General features: G+C 46.5%; 1 protein-coding gene across 1 annotated transcript in view; it reads left to right on the top strand.

Moving 5' to 3' along the window:
* ERICH6B (glutamate rich 6B) overlaps positions 1-23,705 on the top strand; it is a 61,003-nt gene that overhangs the window by 36,531 nt on the left and 767 nt on the right. The window contains exons 8-14 of the mRNA XM_004759221.3: positions 2,679-2,770; positions 6,388-6,524; positions 8,878-8,939; positions 13,710-13,888; positions 19,642-19,727; positions 19,890-20,042; positions 21,640-21,865. Of these exons, the coding sequence (XP_004759278.1) occupies positions 2,679-2,770; positions 6,388-6,524; positions 8,878-8,939; positions 13,710-13,888; positions 19,642-19,727; positions 19,890-20,042; positions 21,640-21,865 (935 nt within the window). The remainder of the gene's footprint in view (positions 1-2,678; positions 2,771-6,387; positions 6,525-8,877; positions 8,940-13,709; positions 13,889-19,641; positions 19,728-19,889; positions 20,043-21,639; positions 21,866-23,705) is intronic.

Below are 23,705 nucleotides of genomic sequence, written 5' to 3'. Positions count from 1 at the left end.
CTTACAAACAAATAAAATCTTTAAAAAAAAAAAAAATGACCACCTGGGGATCTTGTTGAAATGCAGATTCTAACTCAGTAGTTCTGCATGTCTCACAAGCTCCCAGCCGCAGCCGCTACTGTTGCTGAACCATGAACCACACTTTGAGTAGTAAGATTTGAGAACAGCTTAATAGATCTGTGCCCATAACAAGCACCAGACCAGCCAAGCCCTCCACCCACCTATGGAGGCTAAAAAGGAATTTACTACAGGAAAGGTGGAGGAGGTGAAACAGACGGTCGCCACTGTGTGCCTATTTGTCAACGGCACTGGCTTGCTCGTTCTTCAGAGCTGGCCCCGAGGCCAGTCCAATACTCCCTCTCCCCGCCCTTATCTGCCCCACAGGGCTGACACACACTGCTCAAACTCCCCTCCCAAATTCGGGAACTACGGTTCTGCCAGGAAGAACCATGAGAAGAGAGGCACTGATTGGAAGGATAAAAATTTAAGATTTGTTCTTGATCAGATGCAGAGAAGACACACCGTACATGAGGGAATGGGGGACGCCTGGCGCTTACCTACGGTAGGGCTCTGGTGCGCCACCCTGAAGACGAGCCTGACTGTTCCCATGACACAGATGAGGGGCCCAGAGTGCCAAGGGGCTGGGGGACACCACTCAAGGGCCTGTCACTTCCCCCACCTGTAGAGTCACTTCATGGGAAGATAATGATCTCACTAGAACAAAGGGAGCGGTTGAGAGAAATCACCAAAGGAAAAATTAATTAGGCAGAAAGCTTTTCCTTTTCGTTCAGCCCCAGTTATGACAATTACTGCATATTTACTGTGCTTGTCTTGACATGTAGACAGTGCCCACTGATGTTAATAAGGTTAATTACGCTGTTGAATCGAACACTTCTCAACGGTGCTCTTCAGTATCCAAGACTGCTGGGTCACCTTCTTCCCTTGAAAAACACCTAGTCTACGTTCCCTCCAATTAACTTTGTATTATTCAATAAAGCCTATTAAACCAGGCAATCACAAATGATGGGGGTCTGCTGAGCTACTAGATCCAGAGCCAGACTCTTGCTCCCAATCGAGGGCAGGCACTTACTCGAAAAAATCTCACATGGGAGGTGCTGCCCCTCAGCCTGTCCAGACCCGTTCTCCCAGTTCCTTCCCCTCTCCTGCCCGGTGACACCTAAAAGGAGCTTCCTCCTCAGAGCTCACTGGGATTCCCATGGATTCTTGTCAGGTGTTCCTGGATGTCTTTTCCAAACTCTTCTCCACTGTTTCCAGGGCGGGCAGTCCGGGGACACACGGTGTTCTTGGAATCTAGCTGAAAGGGCCCCGGTGCCTCGCCAGCTCAGAGGACCCCAGTGTGCATGGGAGAACTAACAGAAGGAATTGCCAGAAGGCTTCTCCCCACACAGGGTCTATCACAGACATGTCAGGTTTCTGTCAGAGACATACCGAAGCTGGGATAGGGGGGCTGCAGGCAGATCTAGCCGAGTGGTGTTCTCTATCCCAACAGAGTTTTTATTACTGAACCAAAACTGGGGACAAATGCGAAGTTCATGTGTAGAGGGATCCTGAAGAATGTCTCTTCTCCACCTCCAAAGGTGTCATGGACACACAAAATCAGAAAGAATACATCTGCCCTGCACCAGCCTGGTGGATTTTCAGGGCTCTCTGGACAGGCCAGCTTGAAGAGGCTGCTGTCATCCTAAAGATGAAATTTCCCCAGGGACCCCATTACCGCATGAGAGCCAGTCCTCGAGCTCCCGCCTCAGGAGCCACACCTTCCCAGGAGCAGGAGATGGAGTCCAAGTTGTAATTATCAATTCCTTGATTTAATTTGCACCCCATCAACACTGGAGGCTCTAAACCCCTCTCCTGGCCCAGAGACAGCAGGCTGTAGCAGACCTTGAGAACAAAGGCATTTACTCTCTGGAGGGCTCTTCATGAGCTCACTGGGTTGAGAATATATCTCATATACTTTAATTCACAATTATGAACCCATATGCAAGTGTAGAAATGGACAATTCTTTACAAAATTGGCAAGAGATCGGAAAATTTCTCAGGATTTCCAAGAGAAAATCACACTTAGAATAGACCTCTTCCATAATAAAACTAAAATCCTCGCCATAGTCTGCGGGGTCCTCTGCAGGTATAAGGTGGGATTTTGCCACACTACAGATGGCCCTATACCTCATCTCATTTCCACTCCTGCTACTCTCCACACTCCCTCCTCTCCAGGAATACTCTGCCTCTTACAGTTTGTCAATTATATCAACCACACTCCCACCCACTGTCACCACTGGGACTTTGCACCTCCTAGCCCCCTGCCAGGAATATTCTTTCCCAGCTATCTGCCTCCTTGCTCATTGCTTTCCTTCATTCAGGACCCACTCAAATGTTACTTCCTCAGGTGAACCTTTGCTGTCCATCAGGAACACACACTATCTAAAGTCAGCCACAGAAACTGACCCTTTTGTTCCTATTTTACTAATACCCCCCCCATTAAATTTTGGGTTATTTGGTCAATTTACTTCAAGTCTTAACAATGATGCATGCATTTTTATTTAAACAGGCAAGGATAAATGCCATAACTCTGTTTCCTTTTGGTTTTGTTTTTGTCTGTTTCTTGTTGTGATTCTTTTTCCAAATGCCTTTCTTTCTGCTGTGCCTTCCAAAATCAGAAGTCTTGGATTTTGTTACCAAAGAGAACTTTTTGAATGATTTATTAAATGAGCCCACTGACTCATTGGAAGCTGAGGGTCCAGGTGAGAAGGTAAGTCAAAAACTCAAGACCACCATCCTCCAAATGGGGCAGGGTGGCCTGAGGCCCGGTGGGAGCTGTCCCAAGAGCACAGGGATTCCTAGCTTCTCTCTGTTGTTAGCACAGCCCAAGAGAGATTTTCTTAAAACAGAAGTAAGTTTAAATGACACATACTACATCAAAGTGGGTCAGAGGAAAACCAAATGGAGTATTCCACAGCCCTACTTCCAGAGCCCCGCTGATAACAGAAACACACTCCTGTGTGTTTGTCCAGATCACATCTGAAGGTGGCAAAGCACACACACACACAAAAAAAAAAACATTTAATTTATCTAGCTATCAAGGCAAATTCGTCTTTGTAGAAGCCCTCAATAAAAATGAAGTTCAATTCCAGAAAGAGGCAATAGATGTATTTTTCCCACTTAGCACAGCTTAAAACCCTAGACATTACCTATAAAACAAACAGAAGAAGCTTCTGGAAAGTGAACAGAAGTTGGACTGGCTAGGAACTGCAGGACCCAAGGGATGACATGGCAGTGAGTTCCCTGGGTTTTCGTTCTGCTTCATCTCTCCCTGGCAATGAAGTGCTGAAAGACAGCAACTCGGAAACCCCAACAAGCACAGACAACAAAAGCCCCCAAGGAACACCTGCTATCTCTGACCAAAGAGCCAGGAATGGGGCAGCCTGGCAAGACAGAAGCTGGAGACAACAGCCGCTGCCACCCAAGTGGACACCACGGCAACTAGCAGCAGATGACCCTCCCCAGATCTGTCACCTGCCACTAGCACCTGCAGAGGGGTGCAGAACCATCCCCGAGCGTCAAGGGATGTCCTTTCCCCAGCTGGAGCCCATAACCAGAGAGGAGATGGGAAGTCATAATAATTTAAATAAGCCTTATGTCTACAGTATGCAGTGTCTTTCCTGCATGAATATTTTATCTGCTGGTACAGCCTGGTGGCTCTAACTTCCTGTGTCAACTTACTTCTAAGACTTACAATGCATGTTGATGCAGACGGAAACATTAATATGCATCCTTTCCATTATGGCTAAGAAACTTTCTCAGGATTCCTGGTATTAACTACAATCACAAGAGTAAAATCTTGTGTCCATGGAACTCAAAATTGATATCTATTTTTCTAAATATACAACAGAAAAAGTAACAAAAAGAAAAGAAAAGGCAGGTATTTGGGTTTGTTTTTTTTTTAATGAGGAAAATTTCTGGTCTCAGTTTGTATTTAGCCCTAAATTTCTTGTTGTCCACAGCTATTTCTGTATACATCATATTAGCAAGAATTGCTTTTCAAATACAGGAAAACCACATTAAAAGGGAGAAGAAACAATTTCTGGAACTCAAGTTCACCTCACTGGATTTACTAAGATAGGAAAGTAAGCTCAGGCATTTTCGAAAGGTTGTTCAGCAAGAGCTGAAATCTCAATGAATTGTTTTAATTAGAAACTTAAATTATTCAGAACCTGTCAGCGTGCCTGTCAGCAGAGGTTCACTGTGGCGGCCGAAGCTGCAGTCGCAGGCAGAGGGGAGACATGGCCTGTGTGCTTGTACATGGTGCCCTGGGAGGGCTCAGTGACTGCTGGGCTACACAGCCCCCTGCCCAGATGCTGGCGTTCTTATGATAGGCAGCTGTCCAGCTTGGAAAGCAGTACTTCGAGAAACATCATAGGTGGCAGATGTGGACAAGTGGGCCCAGAGCAGGACAGAAAGATCGGAATAAATGCCACATGGTCCCTGCAGCTCAACAACTTGTTTGCATGGCCTTTTGAGGCCCCTTTTGGAGGAATACCAGAAACCACAGAGGTACAAACTAAAGAGAGGCAGCTGAAGTCCTTCTCTTTGGATAGATGCTATCAACCTATACCTTGGGTTATTCTGACAGTTCAACACCTTTGCTCTTTTTAGTTCACTATACATGCTTGTTTTAGCTCTATGACATGCCCATGTGTCCCAAACCTTGTTGTGCAAATGCTTTTTGTTGTAAGAACCAGAGATTCCCCCTGGAGGAGTCTCTGGGCCTGGAGAACTCATCACTGGGGTACTTGATACACCTAGCATGATGAGGAGGACAGTTCTACTCTACAGGCAGGGGACACAAATGGGGCAAACCTCTAAGATGCCACATGTGCTGGCTAAATTGAATGGGGTGGCAACTCCTAGATGGGATGAGAACTTCAACGAGGCCCATCGATGGGTTTGTTTTCTGCTGGACCATGGTGGGCATCATATTTTCTCATCATATTTTCAAATTTTGAATCCGAAGGGGATGGTGAGAGATCACTGGTCTAGGCAAACAGGGAGTCTTTCCATCCCACAGGCTGAGTTGTCAACCATGAGGAGTTTAGGGGAAGACATACTGGCACCCTGGGCCTTAACCTCGCCGGGCTCTGAGGTGCTGACTCCAGTGTTAAAAGATAAACTGAGGCATATGAAACATTTTTATTGAGCATATATTGATTGGAACTGTGCATCCCCAAACTGGAAGTGGTTAGGAGTGCTCCACTGGCAGGAGCTGGGGGGGAGAAGCGTTTATCAAGAAGAGGCAGAAGCGGAGCAAGGACGTTTTTGATTGGCCATCGCTTAAGACCTAATTGGCTGCTCGGAATTGGTTGTCCTTAGGTTTTGATTCATAACTTTGAGACATCAGTAGGCTAAGATTTTGGTTTGCTCACCTAGGCCCAGCATTTGAGCCACCTCTGTGGAATAGCCTGCTAATTTAATTAACACCAGTGATGGGAGAGGCACATACAGAGGCTGGGAATTGGGCAAGCCAGACCAGAGGCACCTCAGCTTTTCCCCAAACCTAGAAAATATGGTCAACCACAGGCTACTTTCTTATCTTTGTCCCAGCCCACATGCAACTTTGGCTCTGTCTGCCTTCTGCTTCTGACAGGAGGCTGATAAGTTAATGGTCTGCTATACATGATCAAATGTTGACCAACCACCATAAAGCCTCAGCCTGTAGGCGAGCAGGGCAACATGAAAGCACCCTGGTTTTCTTCGACAGTGAGCTGGATTTCTCCTCTGTCCAAAGGGATCCAGAAAAGAAACTCCAGTGAGGACTTACCTATGAGTCAGTCATGGTCATTAGCTTCACAGACTTGGGACAGAATGCTCCAATTTACAAAATCAAAAGGCAGCTGGCAACATCATTGCTTTGGAAGACTCTCTAAATACAGAATTGTCCACCTCTATAACATGCTAGATCCTACCCCGCCTTCCTGAAACTGCCATCCTTCATAGGGAAGCAACCGTTCCTGCCAGGCCTTTCCTGCAACTCAGAAAGCCTGTTACACTATTAAATCATGGAGGTGTTTTTATGTTCTATACCCATCTCCACATTCGGTAAAAGGGTAGTTTTATGGTCTGAAAAGATTTCTTGGCATGCTGTTATTGAAAAACAAACAAACCAACCTTGAGTGAATTGGGGAGTGTGGAGTCTGAGGATAATGGAAATATTCTTTAAAACAAATCTTGCCAGCCACTCTACTGTTCCCACTGTTCGCGTTTTTCTAGTAGCATGTTGAAATCTCACATGGCGCCTTTGGGAGTCAGGAAAGGGCTTCACTGGTAAGCTAATTCCCCTTTTCTGGGTCTTTCATTCTGTTCTTTCTGTAGCATCATAGCACCTCCTATCAGGCAGTGTTTAGGACCATGCTCAAAGAAATGGCGGCTCGCAAAGAACAGGAAGAGGATATTGATGTCCCGCTGACTGGACTTCTGGAGAGTGAAACCAGAAGGAAACTGGGAATTCTGTAAGTGACAGGAGGGATCAAGCTATGGGTCAGTGGGTTCAGGCAGGCTGGCAGTAGCAGTAGGAAAAGTCTAAATTGGGCCAGCATAGAGAAAAGAGCAGGGTCAGGCGGGTTCCCTGAGTCAAAGAGCAGGCCCAAGAGCAAGGGCAAGTTCAGGAGGTGGGGGAACAGAATGATCTGGCTGCCAAAAGCCAAGAACAAGGAAATTTATAAGTGTGGAAGGGTCGAAATAGTATCAAAGGCTGGCAGTGACAGGGGATGGAAATCCAGGGTAAGAAAAGTCTTAGAGGGACCATGAGTTTATACAGAAGTCTAGGGAGCAAGGCTCAGAGACCTGGCCTTGTAAAAGAGGGGACAATGGGGGATCAAGGCATCTGCATCATAGGTTAGGCAATACTCTTCCATGCCCCCTGGAGTGGGAAAAGCCATGAGCTGCACCAACATGGGAGTCATGGCCAGAATCTCCAACTGGAGTGAGGAAAAATAAGGTTACTCCACACTTCCTGGCACCAAGTCTTCCTAGTTTTCATGGTCCCAGGTCACAAAATGCTCCCAAACTCTGTTTGTACTTCCAGTCTGTGATGCGTGATAAGCCTGAATTTTCATTTATTCAACTATCAGAAACCTTAGCAAGCAAGAAGAATGTTCAGGCCTCCTGTACATCTATTGCAGACTCTGGCAATGGTACCAAGGAACAGGCTGTAGGGACACAGGGCGCCCCACATAACCTCCTTGAGGAGTTGAAGCTTTCACAGAAACCAAGACGTCTGCTTTGGGTTCAGTAGACCCCTGGAGCCAGAGACCCCTGAGGCTTCTCTAGGAAGCAAAACACAAGGACCATCCAAGCTTTCAGATCCTTACAGAGCTACAAAAACAAATGCAAAGTAACCTCCATGTAGGTTATCTTGCCTCCTATGTGACAATTCCCCAACCTGTTCCATCCATTGAAGTCCATAACCAAGGTTCATTCTAATCTTACTGCACTCAACACGTATTTCCTGAGCACCTAGTACATGCTGATCTACTGGGTGCTGATCGATAGAGCAGTGTGTATCTCAGAGTCTCTGCTGTTGAGGAGCTAGCTGGCAAGAATTCCACCAGCTTGGAAAGGTGGGCGAGGAGCCAAAGGAGCAACATCTCCCGGAGGGCCTTAGGTGCCTCTGGCTGGGTCCCCTCACTGGACTTTACTCTTGCATATGTTTGGCAACCTGCTCTCAGCCTGTACGTCAGGCTTCACCCCAACCCCAGTTCAGTCCTTATTCTTTCACAGAGGATGGCAGGCTAGGTAACTGCTTTAATTCCACTCAAAGTGCTCATAGATAAAACAAAAAACATTTGATACAAATGGGCCATGAAGAGTTCGTTCTCAAGTTCCACCATTGCTTCCAAAGTACAAACAGGAAACCTGCTCCCTGCCAGGGAAAACAGCTCAGCCCTTCCCAGCAAAAGGCATTTGCTTCCTGGAGTTACTTGAGGTTAAATTATTCCTCTCCCCTTGATGAATCCAAACTGAGAACTTGAAATCTGTCCTGTCAAAAGCCGCCTTCTTTCTCAGATCCAGTTAAGCCTGGGAAGCTCACTCCTTCCAACACATTCCCTTTCAAAGGAGCTGTGATCTGAGAACCAGGAAGCATCCTGGAGACTACCCTTATTTAGAAGTAAAACAGCCCCAGCCATTGCAGTCCCAAGATGACTTGCTTTGTATATGGATAAGAGAATGGGGTAAGGGCTTGATCACTCTGAAGAGCTGTACCTCAGTGTGGCTTTCATGTCATTTTGAATAAGATTATTGGAAATGTTTCCACTCCATGCAAAGGGGTCTTGAGTGACTCTGCAGGGCTGTTCCTCCCAGCTATTTGCAAATGCAACTTTCTCTGGGATATGCACAAGCCATTGAAAGGTCAGACCTACATGAGCTTAACTCATAGAGCCGGTCTTGCATTTGGACTTCCCAGCCCTGTCGCAGCTCCTGAAGACCCTTGTTAAATTCATTTTGAATGGTTTGGGGGTCAGCTCAGAGTCCAGGATCAAGCACTGAGTCTATACAATGTGCTGTCCCTTTATTCCTGAGTCCTGACTGGAAGAAACAGTCTGAAAGCAGAGCCATGGGCCCGATTTTTCAACGATGAGAAACACCCAGGAGGCTCTAGCATTGTCTACAACGCATAGCATGACATGTACAACACATGAGTTTAGTCCCAGCTTTTTTTTTAAGATTTTATTTATTCATTTGACAGACAGAGATCCCAAGTAGGCAGAGAGGCAGGCAGAGAGAGAAGAAGGGAAGCAGGCTTCCTGCTGAGCAGAGAGCCTGATAGTCTCAGCTTTTAAATGTAATTCGCATTCCTTTTAGGTTGAAGAAAAATTTTGAAAAATACAGAACAACGATCCTCTGGATTATGAAGAAACGTGAAAGTAAGGACTGCTCTCCCATTTTCCATCCTGTGATCAGCTCTGCTGTGGGAATCTGGCTGCCTCTCACCTTCTGCCATGTATCCTAAAGGAGGCAGAAATGTTCCTTGCCTAGCTTGAGCACCTACTGGGTTTGCAAGGTCCTAGCTGCCAGGGATAAAACATCAAGCAAGATGGACACAGTCTGGGGCTAGCTTATCCTTATTGGGGTGGGTTGGGGGGACATGGATGAGGATAGATAAGAAATCAGGGGCATTCACATATGCAAGGGTTAAGTACTAGAGTGGGAAGAAGAGCTTATGCAGCCCCATAGGAAAGAATTTAACCTAGATTTGTGGGGCTACCTAGATCAGATACTGAATGCATCTAGGTCCAGCTGTTAAGATTTGCATCATGGAGGTTGTCAATGTCTTTAAGTCTCATTGTGGAAACTTGGGCCAAGAGCCTAAGCTGTGAGCCTACTTCATTCAGAAACTCAAAGCCACCACTTATCTTTCAGATGACTAGGTACAACTAATGTAGAAATGGCAAGAATACCCATGGCAGACATAGCTAACCAGTCCTAACCAGTTTCTCACTGGGCCTCAGATTCCTTCCCAAGACCGTGTTCCCGTCCCCCAACACTGATTTATGCCCATGACCTCACTCTTCGGGAGTAACTGCTGTGGACTAGGTTCTCTCACATATTCCATATGATTCGAATAATCTTCCTAACCACGTGAAGCAGGATAAAGCAGCTAAGGCTCAGGGAGGCGAGGAGGAGACTTAACCTGAGATCATCCAGCCATTGTGAGGGCACAAGCCACATTCTGCCCAAGACCTCTCAGGCCAAACCTGGGGCTCATCCCCTTGGCATATTCAACAAAAGGCCAGTGTGTCTGGAGAAGAAAACGTGAGGGCCTTCTAAGCCTAGCTCTCGTGTCCTCACTGGGGTTAGGAGGCAAGGAGAAGAATGGCTACCTTCAATTTCCATAGTAAGAAGCCCCTGCCTTTCACCAAGACACACACAGCGGGGTGCCCCCAAAACAAGGAGGGGGGTTCAGATGCTCAGCTGCCAAAACACAACAAAAATCTCTTTCTCTTCCAATGCTATACTTGTCTACTGCTCATAGTTCTGTTCCCTCTGGGCTATAGACAACTGTGTCTTTCATCCCTTGGCACCTTCAAGCAAAGCACACAGTAGGCACTCAATAAGTGTTTTGTTTGATAGTGTAGGCATGCATGATTTTGTTTGTCTGTTCCTGTGGGAAATTAAGGCCTACCAGGATACTCCACTGTCACATGGCCAGGGTAGGACTTCCAACTAGCAAATGAGATTTGATACGCCAGACTCCCATAGTGCCTCACCACCGCTCCTCGCCACTCCCTGCTCCTCTGGACAGCTGAAGCCTAGAAGGTTTGAGCTTTTTAAACAAACAAAAAAGAGCGACATTTCAAATAGATAAAGATAACCTCTTTGCGCTCTTGTTGTAACCAGTCCCAAAGAAACCTCCCAGCCTCTTTGAGATATAAACTCACTTACTTCCAGTAGGCAGACCCTCCCTATTGTAGGCACACAGCCCCAAGTCTCTGCACACACCGATTTCTGAGCCCAGGCTGAGTGCATGGGTGTGGGACCTGTGATCAGTCCCTTGGGGCCCCATACTTAGAGAGGCCCTGTGCTTGGTTTAATGTCCGCTGCTGTCATCGTCTTGAAATTCTTAATAATTTTAGAACAAAGACTCCTGCATTTTCATTTTGCATGGGGCCTCTTAAATTACGTAGCCTTTCCTGTTCAGAACCATCTCGTCTAGGAAAAGAGGTGGGAGAGTACTACACAGCCTAAATCATGAACGGTCAAAATTCAAAGCTCCTGCGTGAAGACCACAGATCTATGGACACTCCCCGGGCGGCTGGCGCCCAGCAGGCAATATTCACAGTAACTCCATAGGTCTCTATAGAAAGCATCATCCTATTTTAAGGAAACTGAGGCTCGGAAGGGTGGTCTAAAGCCTCGCCCTCATCATGGCAGAGCTGGAGTACAGCTCAGACCAGAATGTCCATGATTTTAGCATTCTGACAGGGAAACAAAATGAACATATAAATGTCTTCTTTTACCTTCACCTTTTTCTGAAATGCTATTAATTTCTAATGGACACTCAGGAACCACAGCTGGGCTCACGTCGCTTTTCCCCTCTGACAAATCATTATCATTTGTAAGCAGATACTAGAGCAGGAAGGTGCTCCTCACAGGGAGACTGAGACCTGCTTCCAAACTTCCTATACAGGTCTCCAAATGACCCTGCCCTGCCACCCCTGTTTCTGCCTCCCTGAGCTCTACTTGGTAGGTGCTTTAGTTCCTCAGACATGCCACGGTTCTAGATTCTCCTCCCATCCCCCAGCCACCCCTCCCCATTCTCACTGACTCTACCTCAAGAACCTTCATCTCTCCTGGGAAGGAGCTCTCCCTAGTCTCCCTGATTCCCTTCTCCTCCTCTCTCAGTCCTTCCTTTGCACTGTTTTCTGAATAATCTTTTTAAAACTCCTCATTGGCCCTCCATTGGCTCCAGGAAAATGCCCACCTTCCTCATATGGCTTAGAAAGCCCTCAGTTCTGGGATGGGCCAGACATCCCCTGCCACAGGGCCTTTGTACTTGCTGTTCCTCTGTCTAGAGCACTCTTGGCTCCAATATCCCCATGGCTTGCTCCCTCACTTTATTCAGGTCTCTCTTAACTGTCACCTTATCAGAAATAGTTTCCATGGCTACCCTTTATAAGCCAGTGTGCATACACCTACACGCGTGCACACACACACACACACACACACACACACACACATTTTCCACCCTTCTCACCCGGCCTGACTTTTCTTCAAAGCGCTCCCAGCCATTTGGCATGTTAAGCTGTATCTGCTCACTTGTTTAGCATCAACCTCCTCTACTAGAATGGAAAGCAGGGACTACAGCAATCCCCAATACTGAGGAGAGTTCTGGGCCCCAGATACACAGATCTTTACTAAATGAGTGATCAAGGGAACGCCCTGCCTGACTCCCTGGAGTCACCAGTCACCTCTAACTGTCCCACTGTGGTCTTCCACGGCACCATACTTATACTGTAAATTCCCCTTACCTATCAGAAGCTTACTTCCCTGGCTGTCTCCTCAGCCTCCAGGCCTCCTTGGGTCCCCTCCTGGGAGCTCTCCTGGCCCCTGGGGGACACCTTGGCAGGGCTCCGGGTGAAATTAGAAACTGGAGGCCCAGGAGAGACTCAAGAAAGCCCTCTCCAGACTGGTCGGTGGCCGTCTCAATAAGCAAGAGAACTTACTTCTGAGGCTCATCTTGGGCAGCCGAGAGACAAGTAGATGTCCACACCTGCCCGCCAGGATCTTGCAAGTTGACCTAGAGGCCTGCACTGGGTTCAGTCCCAGGTCTCAATTCCATGCAGCTCTCAAGGCCTTGAAAAGCCTTGAAAATGGCTCTGGCTGTGGGAAGGGCTGGCGGGCAGAAGGCACATTCCAAGGATAGGGAGCAGGTGAGGAGTTTCTAATTGCCTGGCTCTACGTCAGAGGTCAACCAGTGATCCCATGCTCCCATTGACCTCCTCCAACAGTGCTGACCCCAGTGGTAGGACAAGGAAGCTCTCTTAACTGACACATACTGCCCACTCCCGCTGGTCCAGTTAGCTGCCAAGGGAACCGGGCCGCAGCCCCTCAGTTCTGGCTGTTTGTCTGATGCCTGTGGAGTCACTGGGAGCAGGGTTGTTCCTCAGCAGCCCTCCTCATTTAGTTCCAAAATTCAATGGTTATCAAAATGGACAGAAATGATGATAAAAGGAAACTTTATGCTGTGAAAAAAAAGCTGAATGCTTTAAAAAAAAACTCAATAGGAAAATAGCTTTTTTAAAAACCTGCTTTAAATTAGATGTGGACAAAACATACATTAAAGATTGAGAAAAAGGGACGCCTGCGTGGCTCACTGGGTTTAAGCCTCTGCCTTCGGTTCAGGTCATGATCTCAGGGTTCCAGGATCAAGCCCCACATCGGGCTCTCTGCTCAGCAGCAAGCCTGCTTCCCCCCTTTCTCTCTGCCTACTTGTGATCCCTCTCTGTCAAAATAAGTAGATAAAGTCTTTTTTAAAAAAAGTTCAGAAATTTCTAAGCATGAAGATTTAACAAAAAAAAAAAAAGATTGAGGAATAGCTAAAACTTTTTAAAGACCATGATTCTGCACTCAGACTATTTAGAATCTACCAAAAATGAAAATTATAGATAATAAATTATGAACATGCTTTGAGCAAAAATGACCACAGAGCCTGTCATCAGATCCACCCACAAAGGAAAGACCTTGCCCTCGTTTCAAAATGGCATGCTAATACACATTTAGGTTTTAAGGTAAAATAGCATGTTTAGAGTATGTTTCCTTTTTTTTTTTTAATGATGCCCCACTTTTGCCTATTTTTTAAATGAACAGTTTAGCAGCCAGTCCAGTTAGTGGCATGGGGTTGGCATATCACCCCCAGCATCCCCAAGTCTGGCCTGGTTGGTCTTTAGCACGGTGTCTGGCAGCTAGCCCTGGGTTGGCACACGGTAGGTCTGGATAAATATATGTTGAATGCATGAATGCAGAAAATAAGAAAGCTGGAAATTCAATGCCTACATTTCTCTCCAAAGGTTTACTCTTTCTACTTACCGGGCAGCCTTCGTTACTTGGTGGATAGGGTCAATATCTCAAACCCTCGCCCTCCCTTTGGTGTCCTGAGAAAGATTGGGCTAAACTTTCTTTCTCTTCTCTCTCAGACTTACTCAACCCCAAAACTGCTGCAGAAGGCCCAGATATTTCTACTTTCACATTTCAATTATGGAATCAGCCACCAGAAGTCCAGGAGTCTGTGACAGAAGTAAAAAAACCCCGTCGTGTTTTTCATCCTAAGAAGAAATTAGAAATAGATACAGAATGGGTACAGAGCAAGACTGAGGTAGGTAGGGCAGTGCCTTGGGGTTTTCACTTTGTGTGGGGTTTTTGCTCAGATGAGATATACACACACACCATCAGGGAGCCATCAGAACTAACATGCAATGTGAAATCAAACAAGAAAACTGTGCTCCACATAGAGAGGCACACTTGAGTGTGTGGGTTATGGGCAGATTAACTGGGACTTTCGCTTGGGTTCATTGAGACTCCTCTCCCTGCAAGGCCTGACTTAGGCAATTGGATGGGATTGGGAGGAGAGTAAGGGAAATATATATTACAATACATAAATTCCATCCCGTAATAAATTAAAAATCTCTATCAAAAATCAATCACATAGGGCACCTGGGTGGCTCAGTGGGTTAAAGCCTCTGTCTTCAGCTCAGGTCATGATCTCAGGGTCCTGGGATTGAGCCCCACATCGGGCTTTCTGCTCAGTAGGGAGCCTGCTTCCCTTCCTCTCTCTCTGCCTGCCTCTCTGCCTGATTATGATCTCTGTCTGTCAAATAAATAAATAAAATATTTTTTTTAAATCAATCACATAGTAAATGGGTAAATAAACTGGTACATCCAATAGAATATTATCCAGTGCTAAAAGGAAATGAGCTATCAAGCCATAGAAAGACATGGAGGAGTCTTAACTTCATATCACTAAGTCAAGGAGGCTAAACTGAAAAGTCTACATATTATAGTGTTCCTACTATAAGAGTCACTATATGACTATTATAGAGTCACTACTATAGAGTCACTATAGTAGTGACTACAGAGTCACTACTATATGACTACTATAGAGTCACTCCAACTATAAGACAAAACTACAGAAACAATGTAAAGGAGGAATGCATAGGTTGAGCATGGAGAATTTTTAGGGCAATAAAAATAGTCTGTATGATACAGTAATGGTGGACATATGCCATGATACATTTTCCAAACCCATAAGATATGTAACACCAAAAGGGGACCTTAATGTAACCTATGGACTCTGGGCGATAATGACGTGTCAGTGTAGGCTCCTTGAGTGTGATGGACACTGTGGTGCAGGGTGTAAAATGTGGGAAAGGCTGTGCATGGGTATAGGGACAAAGGATGTATGGAAATCTCTGTAGTGTCTGCTCAATTTTGCTGCCATCTACTCTAAAAAATAAAGCCTATTAAAGAAAACACATGGTACATTTAAAAAATGTTTATTATAGGGACGCCTGGGTGGCTCAGTTGGTTGGGCAGCTGCCTTCGGCTCAGGTCATGATCCCAGCGTCCTGGGATCGAGGACGCTTGCTCCGCAGGGAGCCTGCTTCTCCCTCTGCCTCTGCCTGCCGTTCTGTCTGCCTGTGCTTACTCTCTCGCCCTCTCTCTCTGATAAATAAATAAAATCTTTAAAAAAAATGTTTATTATAGTATTTGGATACTATCCCAAAGTAAACACCTCTCAAAGGAGAGTCATTCAGAGTGAGTGAACAACCAGGTCTGAAGCTCAAAAAAGAGTCACTAAAGTGGGAATGAGGAAGGTGTGATGGGCTCTATGCCTTCTGAACACATCAAGTAAGAACTGACTATGCCCCAGGGCCTCATCTAGGGGCTAGAGATACCAGGGCCAACAAAAAAATCCCCCGTGCCCATGGAATTTTTGTTCCAGGTGAGGAGACAGCCAATGTGTAACAAACTGTTGAGTGGCCAGCAGCCACCCAGGAGGCAGGGAGAACTCGGGGCCAGACAGACATCTCTCACAACACAGGGCCCGGCCCCAGAGGCAGAGTTTCCACTCTAGCAGAAATGAAGGATGGGCCAGAGATGTAGTCCCTCCTCTCTTAGGTAGGTAAGACTAGGTAAGACTAGGTAGCTCCTAGTCTCAGACTCTGTCCCCACACAAATGGTGATGAGGCATCGGCTTTTAGAGAAGCCACTTATACATTACATAATTCCCAGTGAGAGAAAATGCGACAAGTCCACCTCCAGGTCAGAGATTTTGCTTTGCCCGTGGGGTCCTCCTCGCAGGAAAACATCATTCCATGACAATTGAATTTGACAGGCAGACAGCATCTTGACGAAGTCAGGCTTTCAGGGGGTGCGTGAAAATAAGACCTAAAATACAAATATTCTCTCCTGAGCAACAGCTAGAAGCTCCTTCCGGGCCATCAGGAACAAACCAACCCTGGGTGTCTTTACAAGGCACTTTTTTAGGTTAAAACAGAAAAGGGCAGTGATGTGTAGCCTGAATGTGGGAAGTAGCTGGGAGCTGAATGGTTGGAGGCAGCGCATTCCACGGACGAGTCTGTAGGCAAGGGGCAGGTCACGGGCCTCTGGCTCTCCCCTCACCGGACAGCTTTGTGTATGTCATCTGCCCTCATCTTCAGGGGAGCCAATGATCATGTCTACCTAGTAGGGTCCTTGCGCTGTGGAAGAAAGTGGTCGGCACAGTGCTGGGTGTAGGGATGGAGTCAGTTTGCAGACCTTTGTCACCTCAAGTGGTTCTCACCCGGATGCCCGGATTATGGTATTCCAAGGCCTGCCCTAAGCTCTTCAGAGAGCTGCAGCTTTGTCTTTGATCATCTCAGATCTGGGCATTCTGCTGTAAGCTTTCTTGAACAAAGCGGCTTCAACAGTTAAAAATACTAGCTGGAGAACCACTGACCCATTTAGAGCCATGTGGGACACTAGATGACCCCAAAAGCTTTCCTACTGCAAACATCTGGGAAATGTAGATGACACATAAAAAGTGTCAGTGTCAGAAATACAGAGCAGAGTGTGTAAGAAAGCAAGAGGCAGAGTCAACACCAGGAGGGAGAAATGGAGACACCGGAGGAGTGAGCGTGTGAGCAGGGGGTGGTGAGGCGGGGCGGTGAGCTGGGAGTGGAGGGCGAGAGGCGGGAGAACAGCTCATCTGAATAAGCCAGGGGCTTGGGTGTTCGTGCCCACATGGAAACACAAGACAAGGACATGTGTCCTTCACAAGGAAATAGCCGCATGTGACACACCTCCAATAACTGAGGACACCCTGGGCCACAAAACAAGCCTCAGCAAACGCTCAACAGCTGATATCACATAGACTGTGTCCTCTTACCCCAGTGGGGTGTTTTGTTTTGTTTTGTTTTTTAAAGATTTCACTTTTTTGACAGACGCAGCAAGAGAGGGAACACAAGCAGGAGGAATGAGAGAGGGAGAAGCAGGCCTCCCACTGAGTGGGGAGCCCGATGCGGGACTCGATCCCAGGACTCAGGGATTATGACCTGAGCCAAAGGCAGATGCCTAGTGACTGAGCCACCCAGGCACCCAGACCAGTGAGTTTTAATTGGTCATAATAACATCACCCAAATGCACACCATGCATTTGCAAATTTAAAAACTCACTTGCAAATAAATTATGTCAAAGAAGAGATCGCACTGGAAATTCAGAAATATTTAGAATGGAATGAATCGTAAACTTTTCTATTTGCGTGGGAAATAGCTAAAATAGTATGTTGAGAGCACTGCTATAACTTTTAATGCTGATATTAAGAAGGAGCATTGATTCGAATTTCCCTGATGGCTAATGATGTTGAACATTTTTTTGTGTGTTTGTTAGCCATTTGTATGTCTTCTTTGGAGAAGTGTTTCTTCATATCTTCTGCCCGTTTTTTGACTTGTTTTTGGGTGCTGAGTTTGAAAAGTTCTTTATAGATCTTGGATACCAGCCCTTTATCTGTAGTGTCATTTGCAAATATCTTCTCCCAATCTGTGGGTTGTCTCTTGTTTTATTGACTGTTTCCTTTGCTGTGCAGAAGATTTTATCTTGATGAAGCCTGGTGATGGGTATTAAGGAGAGCATGTATTGCATGGAGCACTGGGTGTTCCATGAAATACGTTCTCTTGAATCGTGGAACACTACATCAAAAACTAATAATGTACTGTATGGTGACTAACATAACATAATAAAAATATATGTTAAGAAGGATTGGGCGCCTGGGTGGCTCAGGTCATGATCTCAGGGTCCTAGGATCGAGTCCCTCATCGGGCTCTCTGCTTGGCAGAGAGCCTGCTTCCTCTTCTCTCTCTCTCTCTGCCTGCCTCTCTGCCTACTTGTGATCTCTGTCTGTCAAAGAAAAAATAAAATCTTAAAAAAAAAAAAAAGAGTAGGAAGATTGAGAAGAAAGATGAAAACAAATGAGCTCAATATTCAATTCAAGTAATTATAAAATAGAATAATATAAAAAAGTATAGAAGGTACAAGTATATAAATGATAACATTAAGACTAAAAATTGATAAAATGGGAAACAAATAGAATAAACAAACCAAAAGCAAGCTCTCTGAAAATACTAGTAAAATAGGCAAATCTTTAGGTGAGGTTTATCCAGGGAAAAAAAGGAGAGAGAGAGAGAAGATAGTCATTATAAAAAGAATGAAGACAAAGTCATAACTATGGAGACAGTAGAGGGTTTTTTTTTTAAAATACCATATGACAATAGTTTTAGGACAATAAATTTCAAAATTTACCTAAATTGAACAATGTCCTAAGGGTGCCTGGGTGGCTCGGTGGTTTGAGCCTCTGCCTTCAGCTTATGTCATCATCTCATAATCTTGGGTTCGAGCCCCACATTGGGCTCTCTGCCAGGCGGGGAGCCTGCTTCCTGAACCTCTCTCTCTGACTGCCTCTCTGCCTACTTGTGATCCTCTCTCTGTATCAAATAAATAGATAAAATCTTTTTAAAAATAATAAAAATAAATAAATAAATAAAATGAACAATGTCCTAGAAAAATATAATTCACTAAAACTGAATCAAGAAGAAACTTTAAAAACCCTGAATAATGCCAGTGTTATGGGTTGAATTGCATCCCCCTAAAGAGATGTATTTAAGTCCTAAGCCCTGGTGCCTCAGAACAGAACCTTCTTTGGAAAATTAGTCTTTAAGGATGTGGTTAAGACGAGGTCATGCTGAAGCAAGGTGGGCCCCTAATCCAGCGTGATGGGTGTTCTTTCAAGAAGATGGCCATGTGAAGACACAGAGGCCCAGGGAGGATGGCACATGGTGATAAAGGTAGATATTGCCGCCAGGCACATACAGGCCACAGAACAAGGATCGCAGGTCATCACTACAACCCAGGAGAGAGGCACAGAAGAAATTCTTCCTGGAGACTCCAGAAAGAGCTAACCCTGCGGATTCCTTCATTTCAGACTTCTGGCCTCCACCTCTGTAAGAAAATAAATTTCTGTAGTTTTAAAGTGCATCCTTGGTTTATTTTGTTACAGCAGCCCTAGAAAACTAAAACAACCAATAACCAGGGCCCCTGGGTGGCTCAGTTGGTTAAGTGTCTGGACTTTGGCTCAGGTATGCTCTCGGGGTCCTGGGATCAAGTCTCGTGTCCCTGTCAACAGGGAGTCTGCTTGTCCATCTGCTCCTCTCCCCGCCTCTCCCCCCAGTTTGTGTTCTCTCCCTCTCAGATAAATGAATAAAGTCTCTTAAAGAAAAAAGAAAGAAAAACAACCAAGAACCATTAGAGAATTGAAATGATAGTAAAATCTGCACGCGCACGTACAAGCATACAAAGTGGTCCCTCTCTAGCTCCTGGTCACACAGATGAGTAAACCAAGGAGGCCCTGAGAGGCTTCCTACCCAGAATCCTCAGCAAGGTGGCAGTAGTGATGGGTGGGGTAGTGATGGTGGATTGGCAATGTGGACATTGGGAGAGTAAACCAATCCCGAGCACTCTAGTGACAACACCAGACTTTGAATTGGGGACAATCAGCCCCTGTGCACTTTCTATAATAAGCTCATCTCTTCTTCCCAGGTGCCTCACCATGATGTAAAATTAACCCTCTACCCCAGTGAGACGGTCTTCCAAATCCTCTTTCCTGATGGATCAGGCCAGATACAGTATCCACCAAAGCCCAGGGCCACTCACATTGACACACATGGCGCCTGAGAAGTGTGTGGGTCAGGGATGGGGCGTGATCTTCCTGAGGCCCATGTCCTCCACAGGGCTCTGCCTTTCCCAGGGGACCACAAGGGGCTGCATGTGCCTTAACTGTCTTGCAGCTATCCATCAGGAAAGCTGGCTCTGCTCATCCTCAGTACAAAACAGAGGGAGTTAACATTCATCATTCTGGAAGACAGTGAAGAAAGGTATGTCCAGGCCCTTATCAACAACTCTGGGCATGCTACCTTCTATGATGAAAACAGAGAAATCTGGTAAGTTTGGGTTGGGAGTCCCAAACACACCTCTCCACAGAGAGGCAGTGTGGTTAAGAGTTGATTCCCAGTCCACACAGCCATCCTCCTTCAATGGGTTAGGTCTCGGTCTCTCTCTCTTGCGCTCTCTCCCTCATTTGCTTGTGAATTTGTTTCTCCGACCCACACATGTTGCAAACAGGGAGATGGGTATCATGGTGGCAGCAAGGCAGGTCCCTGACCTGCGGGAAGACACTCTGTCCTTGTCCCCATAGCTTCCCCAAGGGTAAAATAGCAATCAGAGACTCACGGTGACTACTTCTCTTGGTTCCATGTCCTCTACACCTCCTGAGAGTCAAGCCCGGTAAGAATTATCTTAGAAGGACCCAGGGCCCCTCTGTCCCAGGTGCCTCAGAGAGGAGGGTGTGGTGAGGGCTTTGGAGACACATGTATCATGGCCAAAAAACAAACTTCTAAGTATTTCATGATCACTCGAACTTAGTTCTTAAGTTCCCATTTCTGGCCATGGTGGGAAACTTCATCTTACCAAATCAAACTTCAGAATCTTTCTCCATCTTTTTGGGGGTAAGTACTCCATTTTTTGGTTTTTGTTTTTTTTTCAGGATTTCCCTCTTCCCTTCCCCACTAAGTGGTCATGGAGTAGGAAAGGCCTACCATCTTATATCAACTTTCTACTTCCTTTCTTCTTGGTAGTCAAAACCAGACTTTGGCTTTTAATCCCCCCAAAATATTTTTACTCCACCAGTCCTGGTTTTTAAGACTATTTTCTTCCTTCTTTCCTTCCTTCCTTCCTTCCTTCCTTTCTCTCTCTCTCTCTTTCTTTCCTTCCTTCCTTTCTTTCTTTCTTTCAGATTTATTTTTTTGAGAGCGGCAGGAAGGGCTGGGCAAGACAGAGGAAAAGAGAGTCTTAAGCTGTAGGGCTTGATCCCACAACCCTGAAATCATGACCTGAGCTGGATCCAAGGATCAGACACTTAACTAGCTGTGCCACCCAGGCACCCCTTAAGAACAGTTTCTTAAATATTCTTTGAGTTTTTAAATTTTGTGTGTTTTTTGCTTTTTCCTTTAATTTTTCTTTTTTTTTCTTTGAGTTTTTAAAATGCTATTTCCTAATTGACAACTTTGTTCTCAGAGGTACCTGCCCTGCCCTAAGGGCCTTTTGTATAGAAACTGATGTCTGAAAGGTGCAAGAAGTACCAGGTGGCCAGTGGGCGAGAAACCCAGACAATTATTTCAAATAGTATCTGGCTACATTCTGTAGGGCCTCTTCTCCATAATGACACTTCCTTTTAGGGCCAGAAGAGACCTTAGGGAAATCTAGGAACTACTTTTATTTTCTTGACAAAGAAACTTAGAGAATATAAGTGACTTACCCAAAGTAATACATAAAATTATGGGCAAAGGGGGCTCCTGAGTGGCTCAGTCAGTTAATCATCTTGGGCTCAGGTCATGATCCCAGGATCCTGGGATCAAGTCCTGCACTGAGCTCCCTGCTCAGTGGGGAGTCTGCCCTCCCCCTACTTGTGCTCTCTCTCAAATAAATAAGTAAATAAATAAATCTTTTTAAAAAGTGTTGCCTGATCCCTCCTTGGTCTAGGGTGAGCCTGAGCCAAAACCTGGGCTACTACTTCCCCAAAGGCAAATACCAGAAGGCCTGGAACTGGTGGGACCTCAGCCTCCACGTCCATGCACCCCCTTTCCAGTCCATCTCCTTGAAAATCAACGAGTACATCAAGGTACAAATAAGGAGCCAGGATAAGATCATCTTCTGCTTCAGCCACCAAAAGAAGCAAATCTGCTTAAACCTGGGCACCAAGTACAAGGTAAGGTCTCAACTCCCTCCACCAGGCAGGTGCCCACTGGGCCATGCCACGGGCCTCTCTCTGGGACATGTTCTACATCACTGTGACCCAGAGAGCAACCTGGCCAACTTTGTTAACATGATGCTTGACAGAGGTGTTCATTTACCTTCCGAGTCCCTCAGGACTCCCAGCACCTAGAGATTCCCAGCTGAGGAACCAGACAGCCCCAAAGAGCCCAGATGCAAGCCAGACAATAAAGCGAAGATGTCAACATACATCTTCTCACCTGACACTCACATCAGCCCTGTCAGTTGGCAGGAACAGAAACCATGGGTAAATCTGTGTTCCCACGCCTGCCCTTGGTGTCCTCTTCTCCCCCAAATCACTCAAGGAGCACCTAGAGGTTCAGGGGGCTCAGCCTGGGCTGAGCAAGAAAGTAGCAAAGGTGTGTTCATGTCCTACGGTTGCCATGACAAATGACCACAAATTGGTTGGCGTAAAACAGAAACTTCAGCTCTCACAGCTCTGGAGGCTGTAAGCTTGAACTCCAGGTGTCAGCAGGGCCACACTCCCTCCAAAGAGCTTGGGGGAGAATCCTTCCTTGCCTCTTCCAGCTTCTGGGGGCCCTGGGTGCCCCCTGGCTTGGGGGGACATCCCTCCAACCTTCTACCTTCACGCAGCCGGCTTCTCTGTATCCAATATCCCTCTCCCTTCTCTTGTAAGGACACCAGACAGCAGATTCAGGGCCCACCCTAAGTCCAGGCTGGCCTCATCCTGAGATCATTCGCTTAATTATATTGGCTAAAACCCTCTCTCCAAATATAGTGACCGTCACAAGTCCTAGGGACTGGGAGTCAGACATATCTTTTGGAGGTCACAGTTCAACCCCCTACAAATGGGGAGTCTGCACCCTGGAGTTCTGACTGTGAGTGGGAAAGAAGGTGGGCTCCTGAGACCCTTCTCTCTCCAGAGTTCAAGACAGGAATAGGGTGTCCTTGGCCCCCCTCTGAGACCCAGACAAGACCCTGCTCGTGCTCTGGCTCCCCTTTCCCGTTCATGGAAGGCTCTGTTTACAGACCCACCAGAGAAGTATTCAAGATCTCTGCAAGTAGGACGGCCTGTCTGGGAGACAGACAGACAGACCTGTTTCCTGGGAGGTGAGCAGATGGAGAAGTAGGTGGATGGAGGGAAGAACCAAACAGCAGACTCTGCCAAAATTAAGCCATATGAAATTCTGGGAAGGAAAGCAGAGAACGTGGAAGGTTTAGCCTGCCCAGGACTGAGGTATTTTCCTGGACATATGACTCTGAGTGCTCAAACTGGGAAAGTTCCAAACAGATCTGGACAGCTAGCCCAGCAAGGCCTGCCATTTTATATCCTAAGTAACCACGTCCAACCTCCTTACCTACCCCGGGTCCCCCGGAGCAGCCAACCCAGTAGAGAGGAGGAATGTAGGTACACAGCACCATCCCCAGTGATCCACTAGCCTCCCCCTGCACAGCGGTGATGAGCTAAGGGAGCAGCTGGGGTGGAGAGGGTATGAGGGCCTGGGCCCCTGGACTTTGGATGACAGTGGGGTCCCAGTGATGGAGGAGGGCCAGGAAAGGGAGCCAGTGCCCAGGAAGGGCAGGTGAAGGGCTGGTGCAGGCAGAAAACCCAGGAGGCCTGGCAGCCCCAGTAGCTGGGCCAGTGCAGGGGCAAGGGGTCAGGGGCAAATGAAGCCAATAGCACACATGCGACTAGTCAGCAGGTCCACCAAGGCCAGTAGCCAGGGCACCCTAGGAAGAACATACTAGCCCCTCCTCTTGCCATGAGACACCAGGCAGGCCTCATGAACTTTCCGTGTCCGTTACTGCCTGCA

Source organism: Mustela putorius, unplaced genomic scaffold, assembly GCF_011764305.1.
Source record: "Mustela putorius furo isolate JIRA1106 unplaced genomic scaffold, ASM1176430v1.1 tig00000179_pilon_pilon_pilon, whole genome shotgun sequence".
In the NCBI taxonomy this organism is placed as follows: domain Eukaryota; kingdom Metazoa; phylum Chordata; class Mammalia; order Carnivora; family Mustelidae; genus Mustela; species Mustela putorius.
This window is presented reverse-complemented; position numbering and strand designations above follow the sequence as displayed.